Source organism: Protopterus annectens, chromosome 1.part0 (genome assembly GCF_019279795.1).
Source record: "Protopterus annectens isolate FY-2018-M chromosome 1.part0, PAN1.0, whole genome shotgun sequence".
Taxonomy (NCBI): Eukaryota; Metazoa; Chordata; order Ceratodontiformes; family Protopteridae; genus Protopterus; species Protopterus annectens.
Genome location: NC_056725.1, coordinates 541,756,756 through 541,782,992, shown reverse-complemented (window position 1 = coordinate 541,782,992; position 26,237 = coordinate 541,756,756). Strand labels below are relative to the sequence as shown.

Below are 26,237 nucleotides of genomic sequence, written 5' to 3'. Positions count from 1 at the left end.
AATGACATACCACAACCAAAGTGCTAAGTTACACAACTTGAACAACTCTAACTAAACACATCTAGACTAGATACAGCATACAAGTTCAGAAATATTCAAACAGTCCTTGCTAAAACTATCAATGTCCTATCACATAAAGAAGTACAGAGCACTGATTATCCATATAATATGTAACACTCATCAATGAAACACACTTTAAATTACTGGTTACTTTAAAAATTACCAATACATATTCACATGAATGATTTACGTTGACTGGAAGACTACTCACCTTTCTTATTCCCCAAAGGGAGATTAGTATTGAGTAAGGATGCAAAAGAACTCTGCTTAGACAACTGGGCTTTGGCTGCCAGAGCATTATTCCAGAGTGCTTTGATAAGTATTGACGCCAAGTACAAAGTCTGGGAAAAAATGCTCAAGTCATTATTTCAGTCAGCATCACAAAAAAACATTAGGACTCTAATCAGCTGAAACCATAACAAACAAGAAACTCTTAGCATAATATCTAGTTAAAAGCAAAAAAAAAAAGAACTAATTCTGCAATTTAAGAAAAAGTAAACTGCTATAAAACTACATATTCAAATTCCATATTAGATGATAAATCACTAAGACATAAAATACATTTAGTATAAAAGATGAACTGTGAAAAGGTCTTTGTGATGAATCTTGGTTGGGATCATCCCTTCCACAAACCAGAATTCAGCATTTTTTTTTCATAAAATCTCCAGCTCAAGGGTGCGCTAGATGCGTGTCAAACTCTATGACCTAATGAACAAGCTTTATAAATGCACTTGGCAGCTCACCAGTTACCCACCAGCCACTATTAAGCATCATCCTGTAAATCGTGAAATTTTATCATCATCTTCAAGTTTGGTGTGTGCTCGAGAAATGCATTCCAAGAAATTCACCTTGAGAGGGAAGTTTGGGTGAAGTTCAAGACGTGAATTTTTACTACTTAAACTTAGGCAGGAAGAAAACTGCACCAGTAATTAAACAGCTAAGAGCTGTTAGAACAATTTGTTCTTCCACACTTCACAGCTTTCAAAGCTAACAAAAGTTTTTCAATGCATTTAGATGCTGTCTGCCATCTCTGTAGCAGTGTGAGATTCACTAAAGTACAGTTGTGTACACTTACCATAAATGTAGATGTATGAGTGTATTCACTGTTGCAGTCATCACACTTGGGTTATCTGCTTGCAGTAGCCCTCAGTCGGCCTGATTATCAAGGTCTTGGGTCCTGCGTCGGTTGCTGTCTCTTCTTCCGTGAGGTCAGGGTATAAAGCATGCAGCAGATGCCATTATATCAGTTTTTCTTGCCCAAGATGTCAGGTGCCCCCCTAATGGGAAGCAATTAAATATATATATATATATATATATATATACACACACACACACACACACTGCAACATTGAGTACACTCAAACATCTACATTTACGGTAAGTGTACACAACTGTACTATGTTCTTTGTGTTTCACTGTTGCAGTCATCATATTTGAGTAGATTCCCAAAGCTAAGGATGGGAGGAGGAATTTTAGATAGAATTGGGACCAGCTATAAGGCCGTGCAAGACTGCAGTGGCAAAGCAAGCTCTGGATTTAGAGAAAATTGGCAAATAGAAATGCTTGGTGAAAGTATGTACAGAACTCCAGATAGCAGTTTCTAGGATGTCCCTGGTAGGGACACCTTGGAGAAAGGCTGCAGAGGTAGATGCAGCCCTGGTTGAATGTGGTCTAATCCCCTGTGGGACAGGTTTTACATGGTGCATATAGCAGAAATGAATGCAATGGCCTATCCATTTAGAAATGGTTTGCTTTGAAATAGCCTTCCCCTCTGCCCCTGCAGCAAATGCCACCAGCAGTTGTTCAGATTTCCTTTGAGGTTTAGTCCTGTCCAAATAAAATCTAAGTTGTCTGTGCACATATCTAAGGATTGCAGTATCCGTTCCCCTTTGTTCTGTGGATTAGAAAAGAAGGTTGGCAAATGAATGGACTGATTAAGAGCCACAATGGATATTACCTTGGGCATGAAGGACACCCTGTCTGTATGAAAAATGATGAAAGGCTCCACTGCCATAAGGGCCTGTAATTCAGATACCCTTCTTGCTGAAGTGACTGCTAAAAGGCTGTTTTCCAAGAAAGGAATTATAACTCTGCACTTGCAGCTGGCTCAAAAGGAGGTAGAGTGAGTTTTTCCAATACAAAGTTAAGGTCCCAGGCTGGAGTTGGTGCTCTCCTGGGTGGTCTTAAGTTTTTGGCCCCTCTGAGGAACTGCTTGAGCAGTGGATGAGAGAAGAGGGGTGGTTCTGTGTTGCAATGAGCTGAAATGGCTGAGGCATGAATTTTGATGGAGGAAAAAGAAAGGCCCTTGTGAAGCATCTCAGTTAAATATTGAAAAATCTGAGGTAAACTGGGTGCAACTGTGCCCATCCCTTGAGTATGGCTCCAGGCACAGAATCTTTTCCATTTTCAGCATAAGATTTTCTAGTACTAGGCCTCCTTCCCTCCAAAATGACATCCAACACTTGTTTACTGACGGATGGTAACTGAGAGTAGGTAATTAGCCAAGCTGCCAGGTTGAGGGTTTGAAGCTGAGGGTGTAGAATCTGGCTCTCCTGCTGTGACAGCAGGGTAGGGGTCTGAGGCAGGTGCCATGGAGCCAGCAGTGACACACTGCGCAAGAGGGCGTACCAGTGTTGGCATGGCCAGTCTGGTGCAATCAGTATTGTCCTTGGTTTGTCCTGTTTGACATTTACTAGTACTTTGGAGAGGAGAGGCAGAGGAGGAAAGGCATAGATTTTTCCAGCTTCCACTTTCCAAGCTTGTTTGTGGGGAGTCCTTGTGCAGAATTTGTCCACTTGGAAGTACTGGGGGGAGGCAAACAGGTCTATATCTGGGCTCCCTCATTTGTTTATCAACATGTTGAAAGTCTTTGGTTCCAGTTTCCACTCGTGTGGGTCCATGAGATTTCTGCTTAGTTCGTCTGCCAATGTACTTAGTTTTCCTGGCAGGAAATGAGCCTGAAGACGCACTTGGTATCTCAAGGCTGTGTTCGACAGAGCCATGGCTAGTCTGCAGAGGGGGAAGGAATGGGTATCCCCCTGCTTGTTTATGTACCACATAACAGTGGTGTTGTCCGTCTTTACCATTAATTGTCCTGGAAAAATGTGGTCCTTGAAGGTTGTCAGAACATTCTGTACAGCTAACATTTCTTTTTGATTGATATGCAGGTGCATTCGATTTGGGTTCCATTTGCCCTGAATGCACTTCCCTCCCAGGTGACCCCCCATGCATAGTCTGATGCTTCTGTTAGGGTTTGGGCGGCAGGGGGTAGAGTGAATGGTAGACCTTTGTTCTGGTGGCAGGCCTCTGCCCAACAAAGAAACTCTAACTGTAGGCAAGGAATGATAGGAATCATTGCTTCTAGATCCTGAAAATGTTGACACCATAGGCATTTTAGATACCATTGTAGTTTCCTCATATGCAGTTTTGAATATGGAATTAATAGAATGCAAGAGGCCATGAACCCCAAAGCTTGCAGTATTTGCCTTCCAGATAGCAGGGCTTTTGTGGCCATTAGTTTGAAGTTGTCAAATGAATTTGTTTCTCTGGCATGAGGAAAGCCATCTGGGAAGTTGTGTTCAAGCTCGCTCCCAGGAATATAATTTCCTGACAGGGTACAAGATGTGATTTCTTTTCGTTTATGGTGTACCCCAGACAAGTTAGCACCTTTTGTACAAATGCCAGATGATTCAAAAGTATGTCCTGGCTTTCTGCCTGAATTAGACAATTGTCCGGGTATGTGTATATTTGAATATTTCATTGCCTGCAAAATGCAATGACGAGCTAAGCATTTTGTGAATACCCTAGGTGCAGTAGATAAGCCAAAGGGTAGTGCAGAGAACTGATAGTGCCTGTAGCCTGCTTTGAAGCGCAAATATCTTCTGCAAGATTCCCTGATTGGGATGTGCAGGTAGGCTTCCTTTAAATCCAGTGTTGCCAACGAGGCATCCTTGCCTAGCATGGGAAGCAACTGGTGAAGAGTTAGCATCTTGAATTTTGGAAACACCAAAAAGGTGTTTAAGATAGAAAGGTCCAGGACGCCATGAGTTGTCTTTTCTTCAAGTCTTGAGTAGAAACCTTGTCCCTTTTCCTCTTCTGGTACAGTTTGAATAGCCTTTAATCTTGAGAGAGAGAGAGTACATGCTTTTGAGCCTCTGCCCACTGATTTGGGGGTAGATCTGGCCAACCGTTTGGGGTTGATAACGTGTGGAAGTGAAACCTGTATCCTTGGGAAACTATATTTAAAACCCATTTGTCCTGTGTAATGAGTTCCCAGTTTTTTGCTTGCAGAGCAATCTTTCCCCCTAAAAGAGCAGTCAGTTGAGAAGTGCTTGGAAGTTTTAAAGTCAAGTCATTGAGACAGCTTACCATAGGAGGAGTCTTACTACTCCCTGACTTGGAAGTGGGAGCCCCCCACTGCTTAGTCCTGTGCATACCCTGGGACTGAAGCCTGGGTCTTCTGCTGGTTCTGGGTTTGAACTGAGAAGGCCTGGAAGAGGCAGGAAAGGACCAATTTTTAGAGGGCCAATGTCTATTAAATCTTGGAGGCTGTACTTGTAAGAAATCTTTAACAGTTTGCATAGATTTAGCTTTTTCCTCCATCTTTTTAAGAACTTCTGCTTTGTTGCCAAACAGGCGGTCCTGATTTAAGGGAGCATCCAGCAATTTAGTTTTAACATGATCTGGCAAAGATTGCTCCTTAAGCCAAGCATGCCTTCTAATTACAGACCCAGTGAAAGCAGCCCTGCAAGATGCCTCTAGTGAATCAAAACCACATTGCAAAGTATGTTTTCCAACCTGTTCAGCAGAATGCATTAAATTCTGTAAATCCTTACTTTCAGCACAATCAGGAATCAACATAATTTTCTGTTTAAGCAATCCAATAATATGCTGCTGATACTTTTACATATGAAACTAGCAATTTAAGGCCCTGATGGCCAAGGTTGCAGAGGTGTATACCTTCTTACCTCATCTATCCAGGAACCTGGAGTCTCTATCAGAGAAGGTAGGATTTTTGGCAGTAGTAGCCTTAATGCCCTTGGGTCCCTGTGAAATGGTCTCAGAATCCGCAGTAGGATTTTTAAAAAGGAACTTGTGAGAGTCAGGAACCCTGTAATATCGATCAGGGTTTCCTGGGAGCAGGAGGTAAAGAGTCAGGGGCCAAGCTAGATTTCGAAAAAGCATCAAAAATATCTAGTACAGGAGGGATAGCTAAAGGCCTGTGTTGGGGCAGGAGTAAAAAATCCCTAAGCCGCTTTTTAGAGTCAGAGTAATCCTGGCTTTCCCAGCGAAAATGATCCCCTAAGAGTATGCAAGGTTTCACCAAAAGAAAAATCTACTGGGGGAGAAGCACAGGGAATACAGTCTTCTGCATTAGAATCCTCATAGGTAGATAAGGGTAAATCCTGGTCATCAGAGAAAACAGAAATTTCAGAAACCTGGTCAGAAGTATCATAAGCAAATTCACTCCTAGGTCTCAGAGGGGGAAGGTTGGCTTCCCGTGATTAAAGTAATAAGGTCTTCAGCCATTCTCATTTGTTTTTTAGGCATAGAGGCCTGACCATGCAGTCTGGACGTCGGTTTTCTAGACATGGTTAGAGTTTTAGGCCTTAACAAGAAGATGGTATCGGTTTAATATGCAAGTCAATAGGCCTGAATACACCCTCAGAAGCCAGTGCCTGCACAGCGGCTCCGGACCCATCCAAGGTAGAGACATCCGCAGATTCCACAATTGAAGCATCTCATGGCATACTGGACTCCAAATGGGTCTCAGTAGAGGCCTGCGAATCTGAAGTAGCGGGTATCAGGGGCTGCGAAAGCGCCTCACTGAGTACCGGTGACTAGCTTAGGAGAAGCGTAGTCAGCAGCTTTGGACCTAGGCGGCCTGTCTCCGTCTTTATCTTTACTTTTTTTCTGAATGTCTGTAGTCGGGTGGCTTAACGAAGACATATCTGGATAATTGAACCGAGTACCAAAATATTTAGAAGCGAAAATATACAGATGACGAAATGTTCATGGTGTAAATAAGGCACAAAACTGACAGCGAGGTATGTCGTGGTCAGGGTCTAGGCAAGGAATACAGTACGAATGAAAATCTTTATGAGGTATTTGCTTTCCACAAGAAATACAATTAATGACTTTTAATGACATTGGTTTAAAGCAAGAAAAAAGTTTCCCCAACAGGGTACTTAGCTTTAGTTGAAGATTTTGGTTCTGAAACTCGAAAACAAAAATTTCAGGAGCCGGCTGACCTGCACTTGCAAACTGCTTCTGCTTTGGGCACCACACAGCAGGAAAGGCTGATGTAATGGCATCAGCTGCATGCTTAATACCCCTGACTATCTGACGTCACGGAAGATGAGACAGCAACCGACGCAGGACCCAAGACTTTGATAATCAGGCCGACTAAGGGCTACTGCAAGCAGATAACCAAAATGTGATGACTGCAACAGTGAAACACAAAGAACATCAACTAGGTTCCTGCGTATAAACCTTGCTGCAAAACGGATGACTATTCCTTAGTCACATCACAGAGAGTCCTGCAGTACAGAACCTTGTTATAACAGGTTCTCTCTCCTCCACTTCTGAAGTATAATCAGTGTTCTCAATTTATTTGTTACAAGTACATAACTACTTGACTGGCAGTGAATTCCAACTGATAATGCTGGACAGAGGAGTCACACATCCATGGTGGACTGAGGGTGGTTATTCCTTAACCATAAGGGAGGGCCCTAATGCAGTTCTTACATCCAACATTAACAGCCCTCCCTGAAGAGTCAGTACTTTGTCTCAATCCCAGGAAATAAACCACCAGGGTAGAAGTCTAAAGACAAGCTTCAGAACTTGAAGTACCATGGGACTATAAGAAGCCTGACTCCAAGGGTCAAGGTCAAAGCTTTGTAAAAGGTGTGCACTGAAGAACAGCTGGCCATAATGCAGATGTGTAGCAGTCTCTCAAAAAAGACAATGGAGGCAGCCACTCTCCCAGTGCAGTGGGATTTTATTACATTTTCACAAGATAAGTGATCTTCCAGATGAAAGTAAAACACAATGTGGTTTGCATTCCACATGGAAATCGTAGTGTGCCAAAAGTGAGCTCTCTGTGGAGTGAAAATTTGAGTGTCTTATGCATCTACTTCAGGTCCTCTCTCATCTGGCTTCAGAGAGAGTCCTAAACCTTGTAATAAAGAAGAGTTGTGTAAAATCTTACCATAACCACATATGTCCTTCTCTTCCATGTTGCAGTATTCATACTGTGGGATTTCCTGCCTCAGGCAACCTGACATCTGCTCCTATACAAAAGCTTAAGCCTGGCTGTTGTAGGTGTGTGGGATGTCACACGCAGGGCCATAAACCAGGGAGCATGAATGTGACATCTGCACCCACAGACCTCAGAACTTGAAGCCCAGAATTAGGTCTACAAAAGAACAACTTGAGGCTAAGGAGCAAATGTCCCTGATGGGTTGTACAGATTAGTCTGTAGTGAGTGGATACAGAGGTCAAAAGACCAACCATCCAGTAGAGATAGAAAAAAGGGGGTCTGGAGGGTGGGAAGGAATACTGCAACATGGAAGAGAAGGACATCTATGGTTATGGTAAGATTTTACACAATTATTCTGTATCCAAAATGTTGCAGTATTCTTACTGTGGGAGAGTACCACAGCTTAGAAGGAGTGAAGGGAGGGTGCAGAGGTAGAGGATTCCAAGAATCCCTGCAGGATTGCCCTGACAAATCCTGCTCTGGCCTTGGAGACCTGGTCTAGCTTGTAGTGTTTTGTGAAAGTGTGAACTGTAGACCAGGTAGCTGCTTCGATGATGGAGGCTGTGTCCAGCCTCCTAAGAAAGGCTTTGGAGGTGGCCATGGCTCTAGTGGAATGAGCCCTAACTCCTTGAGGCAATTGTTTGTCATGATGCGAATAGCAGAAGACAATGGATTTCCTGATCCAACAGGAAATGGTTTGTTTGGAGACCGCCTTTCCTAGAGCCCTGGGGTGGAAGGAGATGAAGAGTTGGTCAGATCATCTGATGGACTTATTTTTGTCTAAGTAGAAACTCAGCTGTCTGTGCACATCAAGGGAATGAAGGATCCTCTCTGCGGTATTAGTTGGAGAGAAGAAGAAGGTAGGTAACTGAATAGACTGGTTTAAGGATAGTTCATTCACCACTTTGGGCATGAAGGAAGGGTTTGTGCTTAAGGTCACCCTGTCATTGTGGAAGGTGGTGTAAGGAGGACAGGCCATGAGGGTCTGTAGTTCAGACAGTCTTCTGGCAGAGGGAACGGCCACTAAAAGAATGGTTTTCCATATGCACATTTGTAGAGAAGCTGTGCTGGCTGGCTCAAAAGTAGGTAAGGTGAGCTTCTCCAGCACAAAACTGAGGTCCCAGGGAGGAGAGATAGGTTTTCTTGATGGTCTGATATGCAAGACCCCTCTTGGGGAAAGTTTAATGTCCAGTCTGGAAAGTAGTGGTGGCTGTAAAGGCAAGCAGGCTGAAATGGCCGAGAGGTGGACTTTCACTGAAGAGTATACTAGTCCTTCCTCAATGAGCTCACATATATGGGTAAGGACAAGTGAGGGATCTGCCTGAAAAGGGTCCCTTGTCCTTAAGGGAACACCATTTTGAGAATCTCTGCCATTTAGATAAGTAGTTTTGTCTTGTAGTTGGTTTTCTGGCCTCTCTCAAGACTGACAGCACGTCCTCTGAATAGTGTTGGCTGAAAGGGATCAGAAGTTGATCACCCAAAGAGTGAAGGACAGCTGGGGGGTGAATGAGAGATCCCTTTGTTGCTTTAGGCCCACTTTGTGGGGTAACTTCTGGTGATTGCCCTTGGCTAGGGAATGAAGAAGGGGGAACCACTGTTGCCTTGGCCAACAGGGAGTCAAAAGCAAGATTTCTGGTTGTTTCTTCTTGATTTTCAGAAGGACATTTTGTATTAGAGGGAAGGGAAGAAAGGCATACAGGAACATTCCCTTCCATGGAAAGCTGAAGGCATTCACTCTCCAGGCTAGAGGAGTGTGATCCCTGGTGCAGAATTTGGTTAGCCTGTTCTGGAGGGAGGCAAACAGATCCACTTGAGGTGTGCCCCACTGGTGGACGATGTCTAGGAAGGTATCCCTGTAGAACATCCATTCGTGTTGTAGAGAGGATGTTCTGCTGAGCAAGTCTGCTTGCTTGTTTTCCTGAGAGGGGATGTAAAAGGCCTGCAGGAAAACGTTGTGGTTGGCTGCCAGACCCAGGATTTGTAGGGTTATCCGGCATAACTGGTATGCCTTTGTCCCTCCTTGTTTGTTGAGGTACCACATGACAGTTGTGCTGTCTGTCACAATGTGGAGCAGCCCTGGTTGCAGGACACTGATGTGCTGCTTTTGCAGGGCAGGGGTCCAACACTGTTGTACCCTGAAGTCCTGTAACGCTGCCCCCCACCGTAGGTCTGATGCATCTGTGTGCATGGATTGAGTGGTTGGAGGGAGAGGCAGAAGAATGCCCTGGTTCTGTGAAATTTGCTGAATCCACCACTTCAGCTCTGCTTTTAAGCAGGGCAGAAGAGGAATAAGTTTGTCTAGTGCACATTGGCTCTGAGACCACACATTCTTTAGGTATCACTGGAATTTTCTCATGTGCATCCTTGCTAATGGGAGCATGGGAATAGTGGCCACCATGAGACCTAGAACATGTAGAAACTGTCTTGCAGACAGACGAGACTCTGAAAGTAGGCTTTGAAAATGGGTGGAGAGTGACTGCATTTTGTCAGGCGGGAGAAAGGATCTTATTAGATCTGTCCTTATCCTGCAGTCTAGGAATACTTTGTCCTGTTGAGGAAGCAGTGAGGATTTCAGATGGTTTAGGGTGAATCCCAAGTTGTGGAGGAGAGACATGGTGAACTTAAGATGGGTCTGAAGGGTGAACTCTAAGTCTGCCAGAATGAAAATGTCATCCAGGTAAGGATAGATTTGGACTCCCTTGTTTCTGCAACAGGCAATGGCTGGGGCCAAGAACTTTGCAAAAACTCTAGGAGGCATGGACAAGCCAAAGGGCAAGGCTGTAAACTGAAAGTGTGAAGAGTGGCCAGTAAAGCGCAGAAACTTCCTGTGGAATGGTCTTATAGCAATGTGCAGGTAAGCATCCTTTAGGTCCAGAGTGACCATGAAGGCTTGGGGGGGGGGGGGGGGTAGGAGAGTTTTAAGGGAAAGCATCTTGAAGGAGGGAACCTTCAGGAATAGGTTCAGATATAAATCTAGGATTGGTCTCCAGGGGCCATCCTTTTTTTGGAATTAAGACAAGACGGGAATAGAAGCCTTGTCCTTCCTGTCCTGAGGGAACTGGCTCTAGGGAATAGATGAAGCTGATTTTTTGGAGGGAAAGGGATTCTTTCTGGTTTAGGTCTTCTTCCAGGATAGGAAATATCATTTTTTGATGACAGAAAGAACCCAAAGTTCTGTTGTGATGGATTTCCAGAAGGGAAAGCAGTGGGTAAAGCGGACGGACAAAGGCAGTTGAGCAGGACAGTCATGCTATAGTGGGGCCCCCCTCTGTCTGGAAAGGGCTGTTTGGCTGGTGTGTCTGAGAGTTGAGGAGTCTGGAGTAAGGCAGTCTCCTAGATGCCCTGAGGGGCCTTGAGGAGGGAGGCGTGACACTGACTAAGTCCTTCTGACGAACTATGTTTTTGCTGGGTAGTTCCTATAACATCTAGGGATGGTGGACATCGAGATGCTTAATGTCATGAAGTTCTTCGCTTTTCTCTTGTAAGTTTTTGAAAACTTCTGCTGAGTTTTTCTCAAATAAAAGGTTGTGGTCCAGAGGAACATCCATGACTTTGGATTTAAAATCCTCTGGTAGAGTTTGTAGGCGAAGTCAGGAGTATCGGTGTAAGGCAGATGCAGAGGCAGCTGACCTGGCTGATGCCTCTGCTGCATTGTAACTGCACCTGATAAGAGTGTCTGGCTATTTTGTAGCTAGGGACAGTTTTGATGCAATGTCAGTTTTGGTTGGACAGTCTGGGGTAGAAGCCAGCAAGGTGGAAGCCTGGGAGACAAGTTCCACAGTGTATTTAACCATGTTGGTTTGGTAATTGATAGACCTGAAGGCCAGGGTGGACGAGGTGTATACCTTTTTACCCATTCTGTCCATGGTTTTGCTGTCTTTATCTGTTGGCAAAAGTGAAGCAGAGGGTAAAGTACAGTTTTGTACCTACCATAAATGTAGATGTTCGAGTGCTAATACAGCTGCAGTCATAACAGATGGGTTCTCCTGCCGTCAGGCGGGTCCTCGGTCGGCCGAATTCCAAAGTCTAGGTCCAGCGTCGGTTGTCGTCGCTTCTTGCCTGACGTCAGTGCGACAGGGGTATAAAAGAACCAGCCGACGCCATTTTCTTCAGTTTTTCTTGCCCTAGATGTCAGGTGCCCCCAGAAGGAAGGCAATACATAAATTTATGTAATAATGCAGTGCAATATAATCAAAGAACAGTAGTTGCAAGCAAATACACCATAAATGAATACCCCAATCAAGTTGTATGAGGAGGTGTTAGCCAATAGGCCTGTCCCAAGAGGGGAAGGAGGGAGGGGAAACCTGGACTGCAGCTGTATTAGCACTCGAACATCTATATTTATGGTAGGTACAAAACTGTACTATGTTCATCGTGCATACAGCTGCAGTCATAACAGATGGGTAGAATCCCAAAGCTAAAAAAGAGGTGGTAGGCACTAGGTGGAACTAGGAGGAGCCAGGATGCCCTGCAAGACTGCAGTGGCAAAGCCTGCTCTAGATTTGGAGTATAATGGTAGGTGGTAGTGCTTGGAGTAGGTATGCACAGAACTCCAAGTGGCTGCTTCCAAAATATCTTTGGTAGGAACTCCTCTGAGGAAAGCTGCAGAGGTAGCTGTGGCCCTTGTGGAGTGAGATCTGATGCCTGGAGGCACAGGTTTACCATGAAAAGAGTAACAAAAGCGTATGCAGTGGGCTATCCATTTTGAGATTGTCTGTTTGGAAATTGGCTTCCCTTGAGCTCCTATAGCATAGGACACAAAGAGTTGTTCTGATTTTCTGAAAGGCTTTGTTCTGTCCAAATAATAATGTAGCTGTCTGTGGATGTCCAAGGAATATAGTAGTCTCTCCCCTTTGTTTTGAGGATTAGGGTAAAAGGTAGGTAAGTGAATAGCCTGATTCAAAGCTACCCTGGATACCACCTTTGGCATAAGACGGATTGGTCCGTAAGGAAACTCTGTCCTGATGGAAAATTATGAAAGGCTGCACAGACATGAGGGCTTGTAGTTCCGATACCCTGCGAGCTGAGGTGATAGCCAGAAGGAAGGCTGTTTTCCAGGACAAATATTGCAAATCTGTTGAGGCAGCTGGCTCAAAAGGAGGCAAGGTCAGCTTTTCTAGAATGAAATTGAGGTCCCAAGCAGGTATTGGTTGTTTACTTGGGGGTTTTATATTCTTAGCCCCTCTGAGGAACTGTCTTAAGAGGGGATGACAGAATAAAGGAGGATCAGTGTTGTATTCTGCAGAAATGGCTGAGGCATGGATTTTGATGGAGGAGAATGAAAGTCCACTGCTTAGCAGCTCAGCTAGATACTGTAATATCTGAGGTAAATTCAGTATTCCAGGATTCTGGCCCTTTTTCTCATTCCAGGCACAAAATTGCTTCCATTTTGCGGAGTAAGCTTTCTTAGTAGAAGGCCTTCTGGCCTCCAAAATGACATCCTGCACCTCCTTGGAGAGTAGGGTCTGTTGTGAAGTTAAGGAATCTTCCATGCGGCCAGATTGAGTGTTTTCAGATGACTGTGAAGAGTTTTGAAGCTGTGCTGAGTCAGAAGAAGAGGCATTAGAGGTAGGGTCCATGGTGGGGAATGCGTCAGGCTCCTCAGGAGTGGGTACCAGTGCTGTCTTGGCCAGTCTGGAGCAATGAGAATCATCTTTGGTCTGTCTGCTTTGGTTTTTAATAGAACTTTGGGCAGCAGAGGAAGAGGTGGAAAGGCATAAACTGTCATTGTTGTCCAACTGAAAGAGAGAGCGTTCACTCTCCAGGCCTGTGGATGCAAAGTCCTTGAGCAGAATTTTGTCAATTGGTGATTTTTGTGGGAGGCAAAGAGATCTATGTCTGGCCTTCCCCATGCTTGAATTATTTCTGTAAAAACTTGAGGGTGCAACTTCCATTCGTTTGGGTCTGTCATATTTCTGCTTAGGTTGTCTGCCAGCGTGTTCTCCTTGCCTGGCAAGTACTGTGCTTGAAGTTCGATTTGGAATTCCAGAGCCATGTTCCAAAGTGACATGGCCAGCCTGCATAGGGGGTATGAATGGGTTCCTCCCTGTTTGTTTATGTACCACATTACTGTGGTGTTGTCTGTCGTTATCAATAGTTGGCATGGATGCAGAAGGTCTTTGAAAGCTATAATACCATTTATTACTGCTAGCATTTCCTCTTGATTGATGTGTAGGTGCTTTTCTTTTTGGGACCATTTGCCCTGAATGCACCGATCTGTCATGTGCGCCCCCCAGGCGTAGTTCGAGGTGTCTGTTGCGATGACTTGATTTGCTTGAGGCTTACAGAATGGGAGACCTGTGTTTCTTTGGCATGCTTGAGCCCACCACAGAAATTCCTTTTGAAGACATGGAATTAGTGGTATTATTGTTTCCAAACTGTGGCTGTGTTGAGACCATAGGTTTTTCAGGTACCATTGAAGTTTCCTCATATGCAGCTTTGCACATGGGATTAGTAGGATGCAAGATGCCATGAATCCCAGAGCCTGCAGGATTTTCCTTGCAGTCAGCCTGGTGAAATTTGCTAGTTTTCTGAAGTATTGAGTTAATTGCCCCTGTTTCTCTGGTGTGAGGTAGGCCATCTGGGCGTTTGTGTCCAAGTTGGCACCCAGGAAAATTATTTTTTGTGAGGGTATTAGGCTTTATTTCTTTTTGTTGACTGTGTACCCCAGAGAATTCAACAACATTTTTACAAAAGCCAGATGTTTCAGAAGTATGTGCTTGCTGTCCGCTTGGATCAGGCAGTCGTCCAAATATGGGTATATTTGTATCCCTTGAAGTCTGCAGTAGGCAATTACTGATGCCAGGCATTTCGTGAATACTCTGGGTGCAGTAGATAAGCCAAAGGGCAATGCAGAGAATTGATAATGGGTTGAACCTGCAAGAAATCTGAGGTATCTTCTGCAATTTTGTCTGATTGGGACATGCAGGTATGCCTCGTTGAGGTCCAATGTTACCAGCCAAGACTCCTTGCCCAGCATGGGAAGAAGCTGCTGTAATGTGAGCATCTTGAATTTTGGCACGAGTAAAAATGTGTTTAGGATGGATAGGTCCAAAATAGGTCTCCAATCTTTTCCCTTCCTTGGTACCAGGAATAGTCTGGAATAAAAACCTTGACCTTGTTCTTGAGTAGGTACCTCTTGAATAGCTTTCATGTTCATGAGATCTGAAATTTGTCTTTGTGCCTCTGCCCTTTGATTGTGTGGCAGGTTTGGCATGCCTCTCTTTTGTGGAAGGGTGTGAAAATGGAATCTGTAGCCTCTGTTTATAATGTCCAGGTTCCATTGGTCTTTTGTGACAATATGCCAATTTTTCGAAAATAATGCCAGTTTTCTGCCTAAGGGTGCTGCCATTTGAGCCTTGCTTGGCATGCAAAGGGGAAAGTCATTGGGTTTGCTTTCTGAATGGCTGTGAACTATCCTCACCACCTCTTTGTGTAGGAGCTTGCCATTGTCTGCCTCTAAACGATCCTTGAGATTGCCCTCTGCCCCTCGGTCGCCTGTATCTACCTCTTTGGGGTCTGTCCGTGGCTGGAAAGGACCAATTTTTGGAAGGCCAATTTCTACTGAAACGTGGAGGTTGTACCTGTAGAAAATCTTTCACTGTTTGCACTGATTTAGCCTTTTCCTCCATTTTCTTTAATACCTCACCTCAGCTTTAACACCAAATAATACATTTTTTTGTAGAGGGGCATCTAGTAATTTAGCTTTGACATGATCTGGTAAGGTTTGCTCCTTGAGCCAGGCATGTCTACGTATGACTGATCCTGTAACAGCAGCTCTACATGAGGCCTCTAGAGCATCAAAACCACATTGCAAGGTATGTTTACCCACTTGTTCTGCACTATGCATCAAATCCTGTAACTCCAAGTCTGGTTGTTCAGGTTGTGACAATTTGCTTCTCAACTGTGATAACAGAAACTGTTGGTACTTTAACATATAGAACTGGCAGTTTAATGCCCTCATGGTTAAGGTGGCCGAGGTGTATACCTTTTTTCCCCACCTTTCTAAAGATCTGGAATCTCTCTCTGAAGGTAATGGATTTTTAGCAGTGGAGGCCTTAATTCCCTTGGGGCCCTGTGAGATAGTTTCTGGGTCAGCCGCATGGCTTTTGTATAAGAATTGGTGTGAGTCAGGAACCCGGTAGTACCTGTCAGGCTTGACTGGGGCTGGAGGTAAAGAGTCTGGGTTAAGGCAGGCCCCCGAATACACATCATCTAGTATGTCTAAGACAGGAGGTATAGCCAGAGGCCTGTGCTGAGGGAGCAAGAGAAAATCCCCAAGCCTTTTCTTGGAGTCCGAGTACTCTTGGCCTTCCCAGTGGAAGTGTTCCCTCAAGGTATGCAAGGTTTCCCCAAATGAGTAATCCTCAGGGGGACAGAGGGAATGGACTCCTCTGCATCAGAATCTTCAAAAGGGGAGTATGAATGTTCCTGTTCATCAGAGTGCTCTGAAATAATGGAGACCTGGTCCGGAGGAGGGGGATTCTTCCTCCACTCTGGGCCTTTTGTCTGGGGGGGGGGGGGGGTTGAGAACCCCTGATAAGACTAATTAAATCCTCAGCCATTTTAAGCATCTGTTTTTTAGGCATGGGGCCTGGAGAAGGGCCCTGTGTAGCTTGTCTCTTAGAATGTATGGCTGCTTTAGACTTGGTGAAAGCCTTGATGGAAAAAGAAGAGGAAGGCCTGAAGACACCTTGAGAGGAGGCAGACCTGTCGACATTCTGAGTTTCACCACCTAGAGTGGCTTGGGTATCTGTAGTCGAGGTGTGGGCCCAGGAGCCTGCGACCTCGGGCACAGTAGACACCACCAATGAAGTGTCGTCGGTAGGCAGGGGCTGCGTAGGCGCCTCGCTGAGAACCGGACCACCTGTAGTCGGCTTTGGCGTGGTGTCGGTAGAGGCCATGGACCTCGTGTGTCGGTCCTCATCTTTGCGTCTTTTAGTCAAAACTGGAGTCGGGGTATCCGACGACATTATGTAGTTAATTTTTTTGCCAAAATAGTGCTGGGCGAACTCCGCCCGACGCTTAATGGTGTGTTTGTTGAATGTAGCACAAAAACGACAGACCGAGACGCCGTGGTCTGGGCCTAAGCAAGGAATGCAGAGGGAATGAAAATCCTTATGCAGCATTTGCTTCCCACATGAAATACAATTATTAACTTTGTCTGACATCGGTCTGAGGCAAGAAAAGTTTCCCCAACGGGGTACTTAGCTTTCAAGAAGACTTCGGTTGCAAAATTTTCGTAATTTCAGGAGCTGGCCGACCGGCACTTGTGAACTGCTTCTGCTTCGGGCACCGCGCGGCAAGAAAGACTGAAGAAAATGGCGTTGGCTGGTTCTTTTATACCCCTGTCGCACTGACGTCAGGGAAGAAGCGACGACAACCGATGCCGGACCTAGACTTTGGAATTCGGCCATCCGAGGACCCGCCTGATGGCAGGAGAACCCATCTGTTATGACTGCAGCTGTATGCACGATGAACATCTGCCTAGACTGTCTGGAGACACAGCAATAACTGCTGGGTCAGCCAAGGGAGGTTTCACCAGAAATTTCTGATCAGGCACTTTGTATAATCTGTACGGCCTTTTAGGGACAGGAAGTTTCAAATCTGGGTTCTTGGAGACCGAGTTAAAGGCATCGAAGAAGGCTGGAAGCACAGGAGTAATGGCTGAAGGGGATGGTGACTCAAGTTGCAGAAGTTCAAAATACCTCTTCTGGGTATCTAACATTAAGGAAGTATCACACTTGAAGTACTCTTTCATTTTTGTAATAGTTTCCCCAAAGGTAATGTCCTCTGGGGGAGAATCTCCTTCAACAGAGTCTTCATCTGGGAAGTAATAATCCACAGGTGAAGCAATTTGAGACACAGGAAATGGATTCCACAGAACAGGAGTAGGACTGCTCTGGTTGTTGTTCTCCCTGATGAGTAGTGGTTAAAGGTAGGCAGGAAGCAGAGGCTGGCCTGGGGCTCAGCACAGGAATAATGGTAGGGGCTGGGCCTGAGGGCCTAAGAGCCATAAAGGCCTGCATTAGTGAGTTGGTAATTGACTGCCAGTCTGGAGCTCATTGAGGCATGGGGCTGCTCAAGTGTTTAGTCTTCTGTTTTTTCTTTGTTGGCATGCGCATAGGGGTAGGCTTAGAGACAGAGGCCTAGGCTGAAGCAGGAGAAGTCTCGGTTGGCCGACCAAGTGTTGGTTTCCCCCTCTACGTCAGTTATGGCCAGCGTCTGGCTTAACTCCGCAAACGTGCTTTCCAATGCCTGCAAAAACAGCCTCTTCCAGAGGAACCGGAGCTGACGGAGTAATCAGGTGTCCCTGGGCACCTAAATCGGTAGTCGGTGGGACATCCGATGGCAGAGCGGCATCGGAAGAAGGCCTGGACACCTTGGCCTTCTTCCTCGGTTGTTCAGCTTGGGCGGCCAACTCGGGATCCATCCTGAGTGTGAGACGTTTTAGTCTTTGATTTTCCAAATACAAGTTAAGTGCAGCCAATCTGCTGCATAGGGTCTTTGACACGAAAGACTGACAAATGGGGCAGGGCTTATGGTCGTGCTCCTTTCCTAAGCAACACACACACCTGTTGTGAGAATCTTTGTGCAGTATCTGACGCCTGCAGTTACATTTGCTCTCTCAGAAATTGGCTAAAGGGGAATCTAGAGCAACCAATCTCAAGCGTACGTAAGAGAAAAAATCCCCAACAGGGTACTTATCTTTAGAAGTCTTCGGTTGTAGGATCGAAGCGGACGAAGTAAAGTCATCTGCGGCTGAAAAGTTCTAAGGTCTAGGAGTGCAGACGTCACGTTGATGGCCACTGGTTTATGGCCCTGCGTGTGACGTCCCACACACCTACAGAAGTCAGGTTTAAGCTTTTGTGTAGGACACGACATCGGGTCGACTGAGGTGGGAAATCTCACAGTATGAATACTGCAACATAGGAATAGAAGGACATTGGGTTATTTCTCCTTCTATACTGAAGTAAAATCAGTGTTCTCAATGTGTTTGGTCCAAGTACATACCTGCCTGACTTGCAGTGAATTCCAACAGCTAATGCTGGACAGAGGAGTCACACATCCATGGTGGACTGAGGGTGGTTATTCCTCAACCATCGAGGAGAGTCCTTATGTACATCAAGTAATACCTCTTACATCCAACATTAAGAGCCCTCATTGAAGAGTCACTGCTTTGTCTCAATCCCAGGGAGTAACCCACCAGGGTAGGAAAAGCCAGAGGACCAGAGTACAAACTTCAGAAGGAAGAATCTTGAAGTACGATGGGATTGCAAAAAAGCCTTACTCCTACGGTCAAGGTCAAAGCTTTGTAAAGGTGTGCACTGAAGAACATCAGGCCATAATGCAGACGTAGCATTCTCACAAAGAAGGCAATGGAGGCAGGCCGTCTCCCAGTGCAATGGGTTTTTATTGCATTTTCATTAGTGTTTGTAATGTGCCACATGAAAGCAAAACACAACGTGGTTTGCATTTCACAAGGAAAACTGTAGAGTGCCAAAAGTGATCTCTCTGTGGAGTGAAGGAGCTAATAAAATGGCCTGCCTTCTTAATTTCCTGTGCCTGGCCTGCCTTCTTAATTTCCTGCGCCCACTTCAAGTCATTTCTCAACTGGCCTTTTCCCAAACAATGTAAACAGAAGTGAACAGACAGAACAGGAAAAACTCAGAAACCATTTTCAGAAGTAACATGGACTTTTCATAAGGGATGCCAGATCATTCTGAAAGGTCAAACACACTCCCTACAACAAAGGCCTGAAACTGAGAGAGATCCTGCCAACACAGAAGACGGGCACAAGAATTTTTAAGGAAAACCTCCATAACCTCTCAATCTGTAGGACTCAAACAGCAGTTGAGCAAGCCTGTCAGTCATGAATTAAAGTTTGGCAAAGGTGGAGGGCTCATCAGACAAGGACAAAGATCCAGCAACTTCGTAAGGAGGAATTTCTTGACCAGCAGCTGCTGCTGGGAGACCATTCTGCTGTCCACTAGGTCACGACAGGCACAAATAAGCTGACAAAATGCATTCTGATCAGGAAATAAGACCAAATCATAAAGGTGTCAAACATTTTACAATCACCTGCAAGCTGACTTGACTGGGATGGGAGAGAGTATTTTTCTGCATAAAATGAGAAATGCTTAAACATGAAGTATAGGCCTGCTGAGTAGAAGGCTTCCTGTCAGCTACAGTTACCTCTTCAAACACTAAACAACAAACCCAGAAAGCTAATGGGAACTGTACAGTAAGCAGACTCTGTACTGAATCTAGAAGTATCCTTGATGGTGAGGTGACATCCTTGGATGGAAACAAAGACTTTCTAAAGCTGTCAAGGGCCAAATCGCATTAAATCAGAGTCTTTGGGAGCATGACAGGTTGCCACAGGTAGGTTCACCAAACGAAAATGCATCTACATTTGACAAAACTGCATTTGGAGCAGACGAGTTCGCCTTTTTCTTTACTGCTGTCTGACCCATGGAGTTGGTATGTAAGTTCAGGAGATGCAGTGGGCTTACTTTCTTTGGGATGTTTGAAAGACAGAGTTTCAATGAACATTTTACAATGTATTTACATTCACAGAAACTGCCTTTAGCAAGTCAAAATAAATCTTCCTCTTTTCGGTCACTAAAAGGTAATGAGAATGGGTTTTGGTCTTTTCTCTTTGAATGACAAAACTGATATTGTGCCTCCTCACTAGGAGGAATCACACTTCTTGCGCTACATGGGGAAAGATAGGAGTTCCTCACCCTGCCAGCAAAGCATCTTTCATCAGTCTGCAATGAATTTGGTTGCAGAAATTAAAACCCAGCAAAAAAACAGGTGAGGACAGTCCACTACTGAAAAGCAGAAAGTCAGGATACACCAGGATAGGGATTATGACCCAACTGTGACCCAGGAAAAATTCACACCAGTGTTCCCTGTAACATCCACATGCTGATGCCTGCAAATTGTGTTGTGAAGCTAATGACGAGTGGGCTCCACACATGTAGCAAAGCCTGAGTCTGGACTGCATCCTCATTCTAGCTGCCAAAGCTGTGACACACTCAGCCCCTTTCTAAAGGCACACATGACAATTACCGCAGTGTGTCTAACCCTTCACATATGAAAGCATCTTGTGAAGAAGAATCAAACAGGTGTCTTCTCAATTTCTGTTCATCCTCAGGGACCGCACATCAGACAAAACTAATGCAGTAACATGTTCACAAAGTCTATGTATGGGGCTACTAGAAGTCTGTCACCGAAACATGAGAATGCATGGAAGTCCTTTACATGCAAGGCTTCAGCCACTATAATCAGCACCCTGTTTTAAACTAGGGGAACTGAAGCATACCAAAATGACAAAATTCTGTACTAGAAGTAGCTCAAAGCAAACTGGGGGAATTGTATGTATGGACCCTCAGCAAAGGGTCTAAATACATATTATATACACTTCTGTACATACATTGTGTGTGTGTGTGTGTGTGTGTGTGTGTGTGTGTGTGTGTGTGTGTGTGTGTGTGTATGTATGTATATATATATATGTATATATATATATACATATATATATATATATATATATAGATATATATACATATATATATATATATATATATATAGATATATATAGATATATATATATATACATATATATATATATATATATATATATATATAAAATGCCAATGACACATATCCAGGAGCACTGTGGAAGAAATTACACGAATCCACGACAGGCCAACAGCCAGAACCATAAGTATCAAATGTGCTTATTAAAGTTACTGACATCTAAAATAGAAGAGAAATCATCAATTTCCTTTAGAACAGAACAAAGTGTGGGGGGGGGGGACTAATGACCTCAGTACAAAGTACAAGCCAACATTTGTGGCCCACTTTTAGAAACAGATGTAGTGTCTGGAGAAGATTCTGGGCCTTCATCATGAGCTCTAATGCAATGGTCTGGTCTGCAAGTGAAGCTTACTCTACAGGAGGGTTGGGACAAGTAAGCTTTAAAACAAGTCCGACAGTAACCCAATGAATAACTCACTGGTCTTTTGAGATGGTTCTCCAATACAAGGTGAACATAAGACAAAACTGCCCCCCCAATCACTTCAAGTCAAGTTGCTTAACGGGGGGGAGGCCTGGTGTCCTAAAATTTGTTTTAACTCTAGTAATAGGAACTTGAGTTCAACTAGAAGTTTGGGTACATGATGGACGTAGCAGGGAAGATGGGTGTGCACATTCTGAAGAGGGGGAGGGGCACAACTACTCAATCAACTCAGGCTTTCAGAGAAGATATAGCTCTTGATGAGTGCCTTGCTTAAAGTTAAACTATTGGCACTGTAAAATATGCTGGAGTATGCATTTTTAGTCAACTATTTTTTTAATACATCAACAGGAGATCAGGCACATGTCAGATGTATAATGAGGTTTCCTAATACCAGTAACTTACAGGACGTTGAAGATCCTTTAATGTCTTTCTGATATACGAAATAACACACTAACCATCACCACAGTAATTTTGTACACACTCTTTAGCTACAGTGATGATCATTCTGGCAGGTATCATAGTAGACACAAGTACAATTTTTAGTTCCTTACTAAAACATAACTTAACATGATGTTAAAAACAGCACAGGGAGCATTTTCTATAACGAATGGCTGCAGGTGAAGAAGAAAGTATTTTCTCAGTGTGTACATAACAATCATAATAGGAAAACTTCAAACAGATCATTTCCTTCACTAGGCAATCATTGGCTGTTTTTGAGAAGTCAGAAAGTACAGTTGTGTACACTTATTATAATTAGAAGTTATGTACTCACCATAACGTTCCATCTGAGTAGGTACTTCATTTGTCTGCAACCTGTGGGTCTCGGATCCGACCGGCAGCTTTCCAAGCTTCAAGATCCAAGCTCCTAGCTCCTCCCCTCTACCCACAATCTCCTGTCACCACCACACTACCTCAGATCGGTTTTGCTGTATCACCTGAAAAAAACTGTAATAAACAGGTTCAGATATTCTCAAGAATCATTTAGATCCTAGAAACCCCCTACTGGTTAGGGGGATGGCAGGGGGGGATGGTTGCAGACAAATGAAGTACCTACTCAGATGGAACGTTATGGTGAGTACATAACTTCTAAATCTGAAGTAGTTACTTCATTTGTTCTGCAACCTGTGGGACAGAGTCCCCAGCTACCTAAACAAAGAAACCTGGGTGGTCTATGGGAGGATATTCCGAAGCACCGCAGAGCCAAAGGAAGCCCTGCTTCTAGATATCATGTCCAGCTTATAATGAGAAATAAATGTATGGGCAGAAGACCAAGTGGCTGCTGAACATATGTCGTCCAACGGCATCCTGGACCAGAAGGCTGCAGAAGTTGAGATGGACCTTGTGGAATGTGCATGGATTTTGAATGGGGTTGTTTTGCCTGATGCCTTATAAGCCTGAGAAATACATTGACAAATCCAATTAGCCAATGTCACTTTGGACACAGGTTTTCCCATGTATGAAGGAGCAAATGACACAAAGAGTTGATCAGCCTTACGAACATCTTTGGTCCTGTGCAGGTAAAAACGTAACTGTCTATGTACGTCTAGTGTATGCAACATGTATTCCCCCTTATTTTGAAAATTTTTGAAAAACACTGGCAGATTGATAGTCTGATTGATATTTGCCACAGATTCCACTTTTGGTAAGAAAGACGGGTTAGTTCTGAGAGACACTCTGTCATTGTGGAAAATAAGATAGGGAGGTTTCATGCACAAAGCTTGGAGCTCTGAAACCCTTTTAGCAGAAGTTATGGCTACCAAGAATGCTGTTTTCCAGGACAGAAATTTAAGGGGTACAGAAGCTGCAGGTTCAAACGGAGGTTTCGTTAAGGCTTGCAGAACAAAAGTTAAGTCCCAAGGGGGAGTCACGGATTTCACTGGTGTCTTGAGAAGGAAAACGCCACGCAAGAATGTCTTGCACAATTTTGTAGATGCTAGAGATCCTAATCCGTCTCCCACATGAAAATGGGGTATTGCTGCCAACTGTACTTTGACCGTTGATGCACTGGCCCCTTGTTCAAAAATCATGGACAAAAAATCCAATACTGTAGGAATCGGAACAGTAAATGGGTTGAGACCTTGGCTGTTAGCCCAGACAGAAAATCGTTTCCACTTACTATTATAGATTTTCCTGGTGGACGGTTTATGAGCCGCTACCAGAATAGTTTTCACTGGTGACGAGATACCGGGAGTCCTTGCCATTAGTGGAACTGGATCAACCAAGCCGCGAGCTTGAGGTTGACCAGGTTCGATGTTGGGTGCGATATCAGATCTGGAATGGGATCCAGGATTAAAGAGGGGGGGAGACTGTGACACCGCCGGTATGGAAACCAGATTTGACGAGGCCAGAATGGGGCTATGAGAATAATTTTGCTCCCCAACCGTGCGGCTTTCTGAATGAACTTCGCCATGAGTGGAAGCGGGGGGTAAGCATAGAGTAGACCAGGAGGCCAAGCATGAATCAGAGCGTCTCTGGGGCTCTCCCCTTCTGGGGGAAGAATTGCGAAGAACTCGCTGCATTTTGTGTTTTGGGGAGTAGCAAAGAGACCGCAGTGAGGCCAACCCCATTTGCGGAAAATTTCCTTCGCAATTTTCGGATTGAGAGACCACTCATAAGGATTGAGAATTACTCGACTCAATTTGTCCGCCAGAATGTTGGATTATCCCAGAATGTGCGTTGCTATCAGAAATCGGTTGGTGGATATCACCCATTCCCAAACTCTCATGGCTTCTCGACAAAGAGGGTAGGATCTGGTTCCCCCTTGTTTGTTTATATACCAGACCACTGACATATTGTCCGTCTGTATTGCAATCGTTCCTAGAGGTAGAAGGTCTTGGAGAGCCTGCAATGCTAGAAGCACCGCCCTCATCTCCAGAACATTTATGTGCAAAGCGGTCTCCGACAAGGTCCACATACCTTGGACGTTTCTGCCCAAACAATGCCCCCCCCCCACCCTAGGTGAGAAGCTCCATGGTTAACGTGACCGGGGGGTGGGGGGGGGGGGTCACAAAGGGTCTCCCTTGCCTGAGTTCTGGGGAGTGAAGCCACCACAGGAGGGATTCCGTGCAAACTCTGCTCAGGGGGATAGGAGTGTTCAATGGGTGGAATAACAGTGACCATTGAACTTGGAGTGTCCACTGTAATATGCGCATCCTTAGGCGAACATGGAGACAGAGGCCGATAGCCGCTGCCATCGAGCCTAGTGCCCTCAGGACTACCTCCGCCGGTGGGGCCTTGGTGCGAAGAAGAGCCAAAACTTGGAGTGAGAGGCTGGACAGCCTGTCCGAGGTCAAGAAGGCCCGAGAAGATCGGGAATCTAGCCTGGCTCCTATGAAATCTAATGCTTGCACAGGATGAAGAAAAGACTTCGGTATGTTGACTGAGATGCCCAAGCTGTCGGCAAGAGACAGCACATAGTCTCTCGCGATACAAAGTTGATGCCTGTTGGTTGCTGAGAGGAGCCAGTCGTCTATGTACAGAAAGACCCTTATGCCCTGAAGCCTCAGGTGGGCCGCAATCACTGCCATGACTTTGGTGAACACCCTGGGGGCTGAGGTGAGTCCGAACGGAAGGACCCTGAACTGGTAATGACTGGCCCCTAGCCGGAAGCGGAGGAACCTCCTGGACCGTCTGTCCATTAGAATGTGGTAGTACGCGTCCTTGAGGTCTATAGAGCACATCCAGTCGTTCTCCTGCATTAAGGGGAGAATAGATTGTAGAGTGACCATCCGGAATTTTTCTTTGGGAACAAACATGTTCAGGGCGGACAAGTCTAGAATGGGCCTGAGGTCCCCCGTCTTTTTTGGCACTAAAAAGAACCTTGAGTAGTAGCCCAATCTGGATTGGTCTGGGGGGACCCGCTGGATGGCTCTTTTTTCTAACAAATTTGAAATCTCTACGGTAGCCGCCTCTCTTTGATTGGGTGGGACATCGAGGAGGCGACCACCTGAGGGAGGATGAAATGGGAAGGGAATTTTGTAGCCTCTGGATATAATTCGGAGCACCCATCGATCGTTCGCGATGGACACCCACATAGGTGCTTCGTTAAACGCCCCCCGACTGTCTCCAGAGCAGGACAGTCGGGTAAGCCCTCAGGGCTGTTGCGTGGGTCTCTCGGAAAAAGGCTCCCTAGATCCGAAGTTACGCGGTCCCCCTCTGCCTCTGGGCCGGCGTCCACCCTGCCCTCCTCTGCCTCTGGAGGGCGCGGAGTCCAAAGCTGAATAGGATTGCTGAGACTTGCGGAACCACAGCTTCTTTTGCCCCCTCTGATTCCTCGAGAAGGAACGTTGGGGGCTCAAGAAGCGGACTCTGACGGCAGACAGCGTCTTACCGTCCTTCTCGCTTTGGACTAGTGTATTGCGTACGGTCTTGCCAAAAAGCGAAGAACCGTCAAAGGGTGCATTCGCGAAGGACGCCTTGAAAGGTTCCGCGAAATTACAAAGACGGAGCCAGGCGTGACATCTCAAGACAACACCTGCTCCGCTGGCCCTTGCGGCTCCCTCCGTAGCATAAGACAGTAGCCGCATGGACATATTTGAAATGGACTTAAGAGTGGCCATGCGTGTCGAAAACACGGTTTTGTCCTCGACCGACATGGACTCAGGAGGGCCTGCAGTGTATTCCTTGATCAAATCCCGTTGCAGCCTGATGATATGCGCCATATAATTCAGCGCCCTCACGGAGAAGGTTGCTGAAGCAAAGGTCCGCTTCCCTATACGGTCCAGCACCCGGGACTCCTTGTCTGGCGGGTGTACCGTGGAGCTCTCCTGGGAGAGTTCTCTTTTAGTGGCAGCAGCCACCAACATGGCATCAACTGGAAGCCCTTTGGCCTAAACCTGCCTGTCTGAAGGGGGGCTAAAGATTTTATCCGGTCGACGTGGGATAGGCTCC

At 45.3% G+C, this 26,237-nt stretch overlaps 1 protein-coding gene across 1 annotated transcript in view; it reads right to left on the bottom strand.

Moving 5' to 3' along the window:
• The window catches only part of USP34 (ubiquitin specific peptidase 34), a gene marked incomplete in the record, with an annotated part of 5,849,982 nt that overhangs the window by 4,217,344 nt on the left and 1,606,401 nt on the right, over window positions 1–26,237 (bottom strand). Inside the window, 1 exon segment of the mRNA XM_044061224.1 lies at window positions 272–401. Coding sequence (XP_043917159.1) covers window positions 272–401 — 130 coding nt within the window.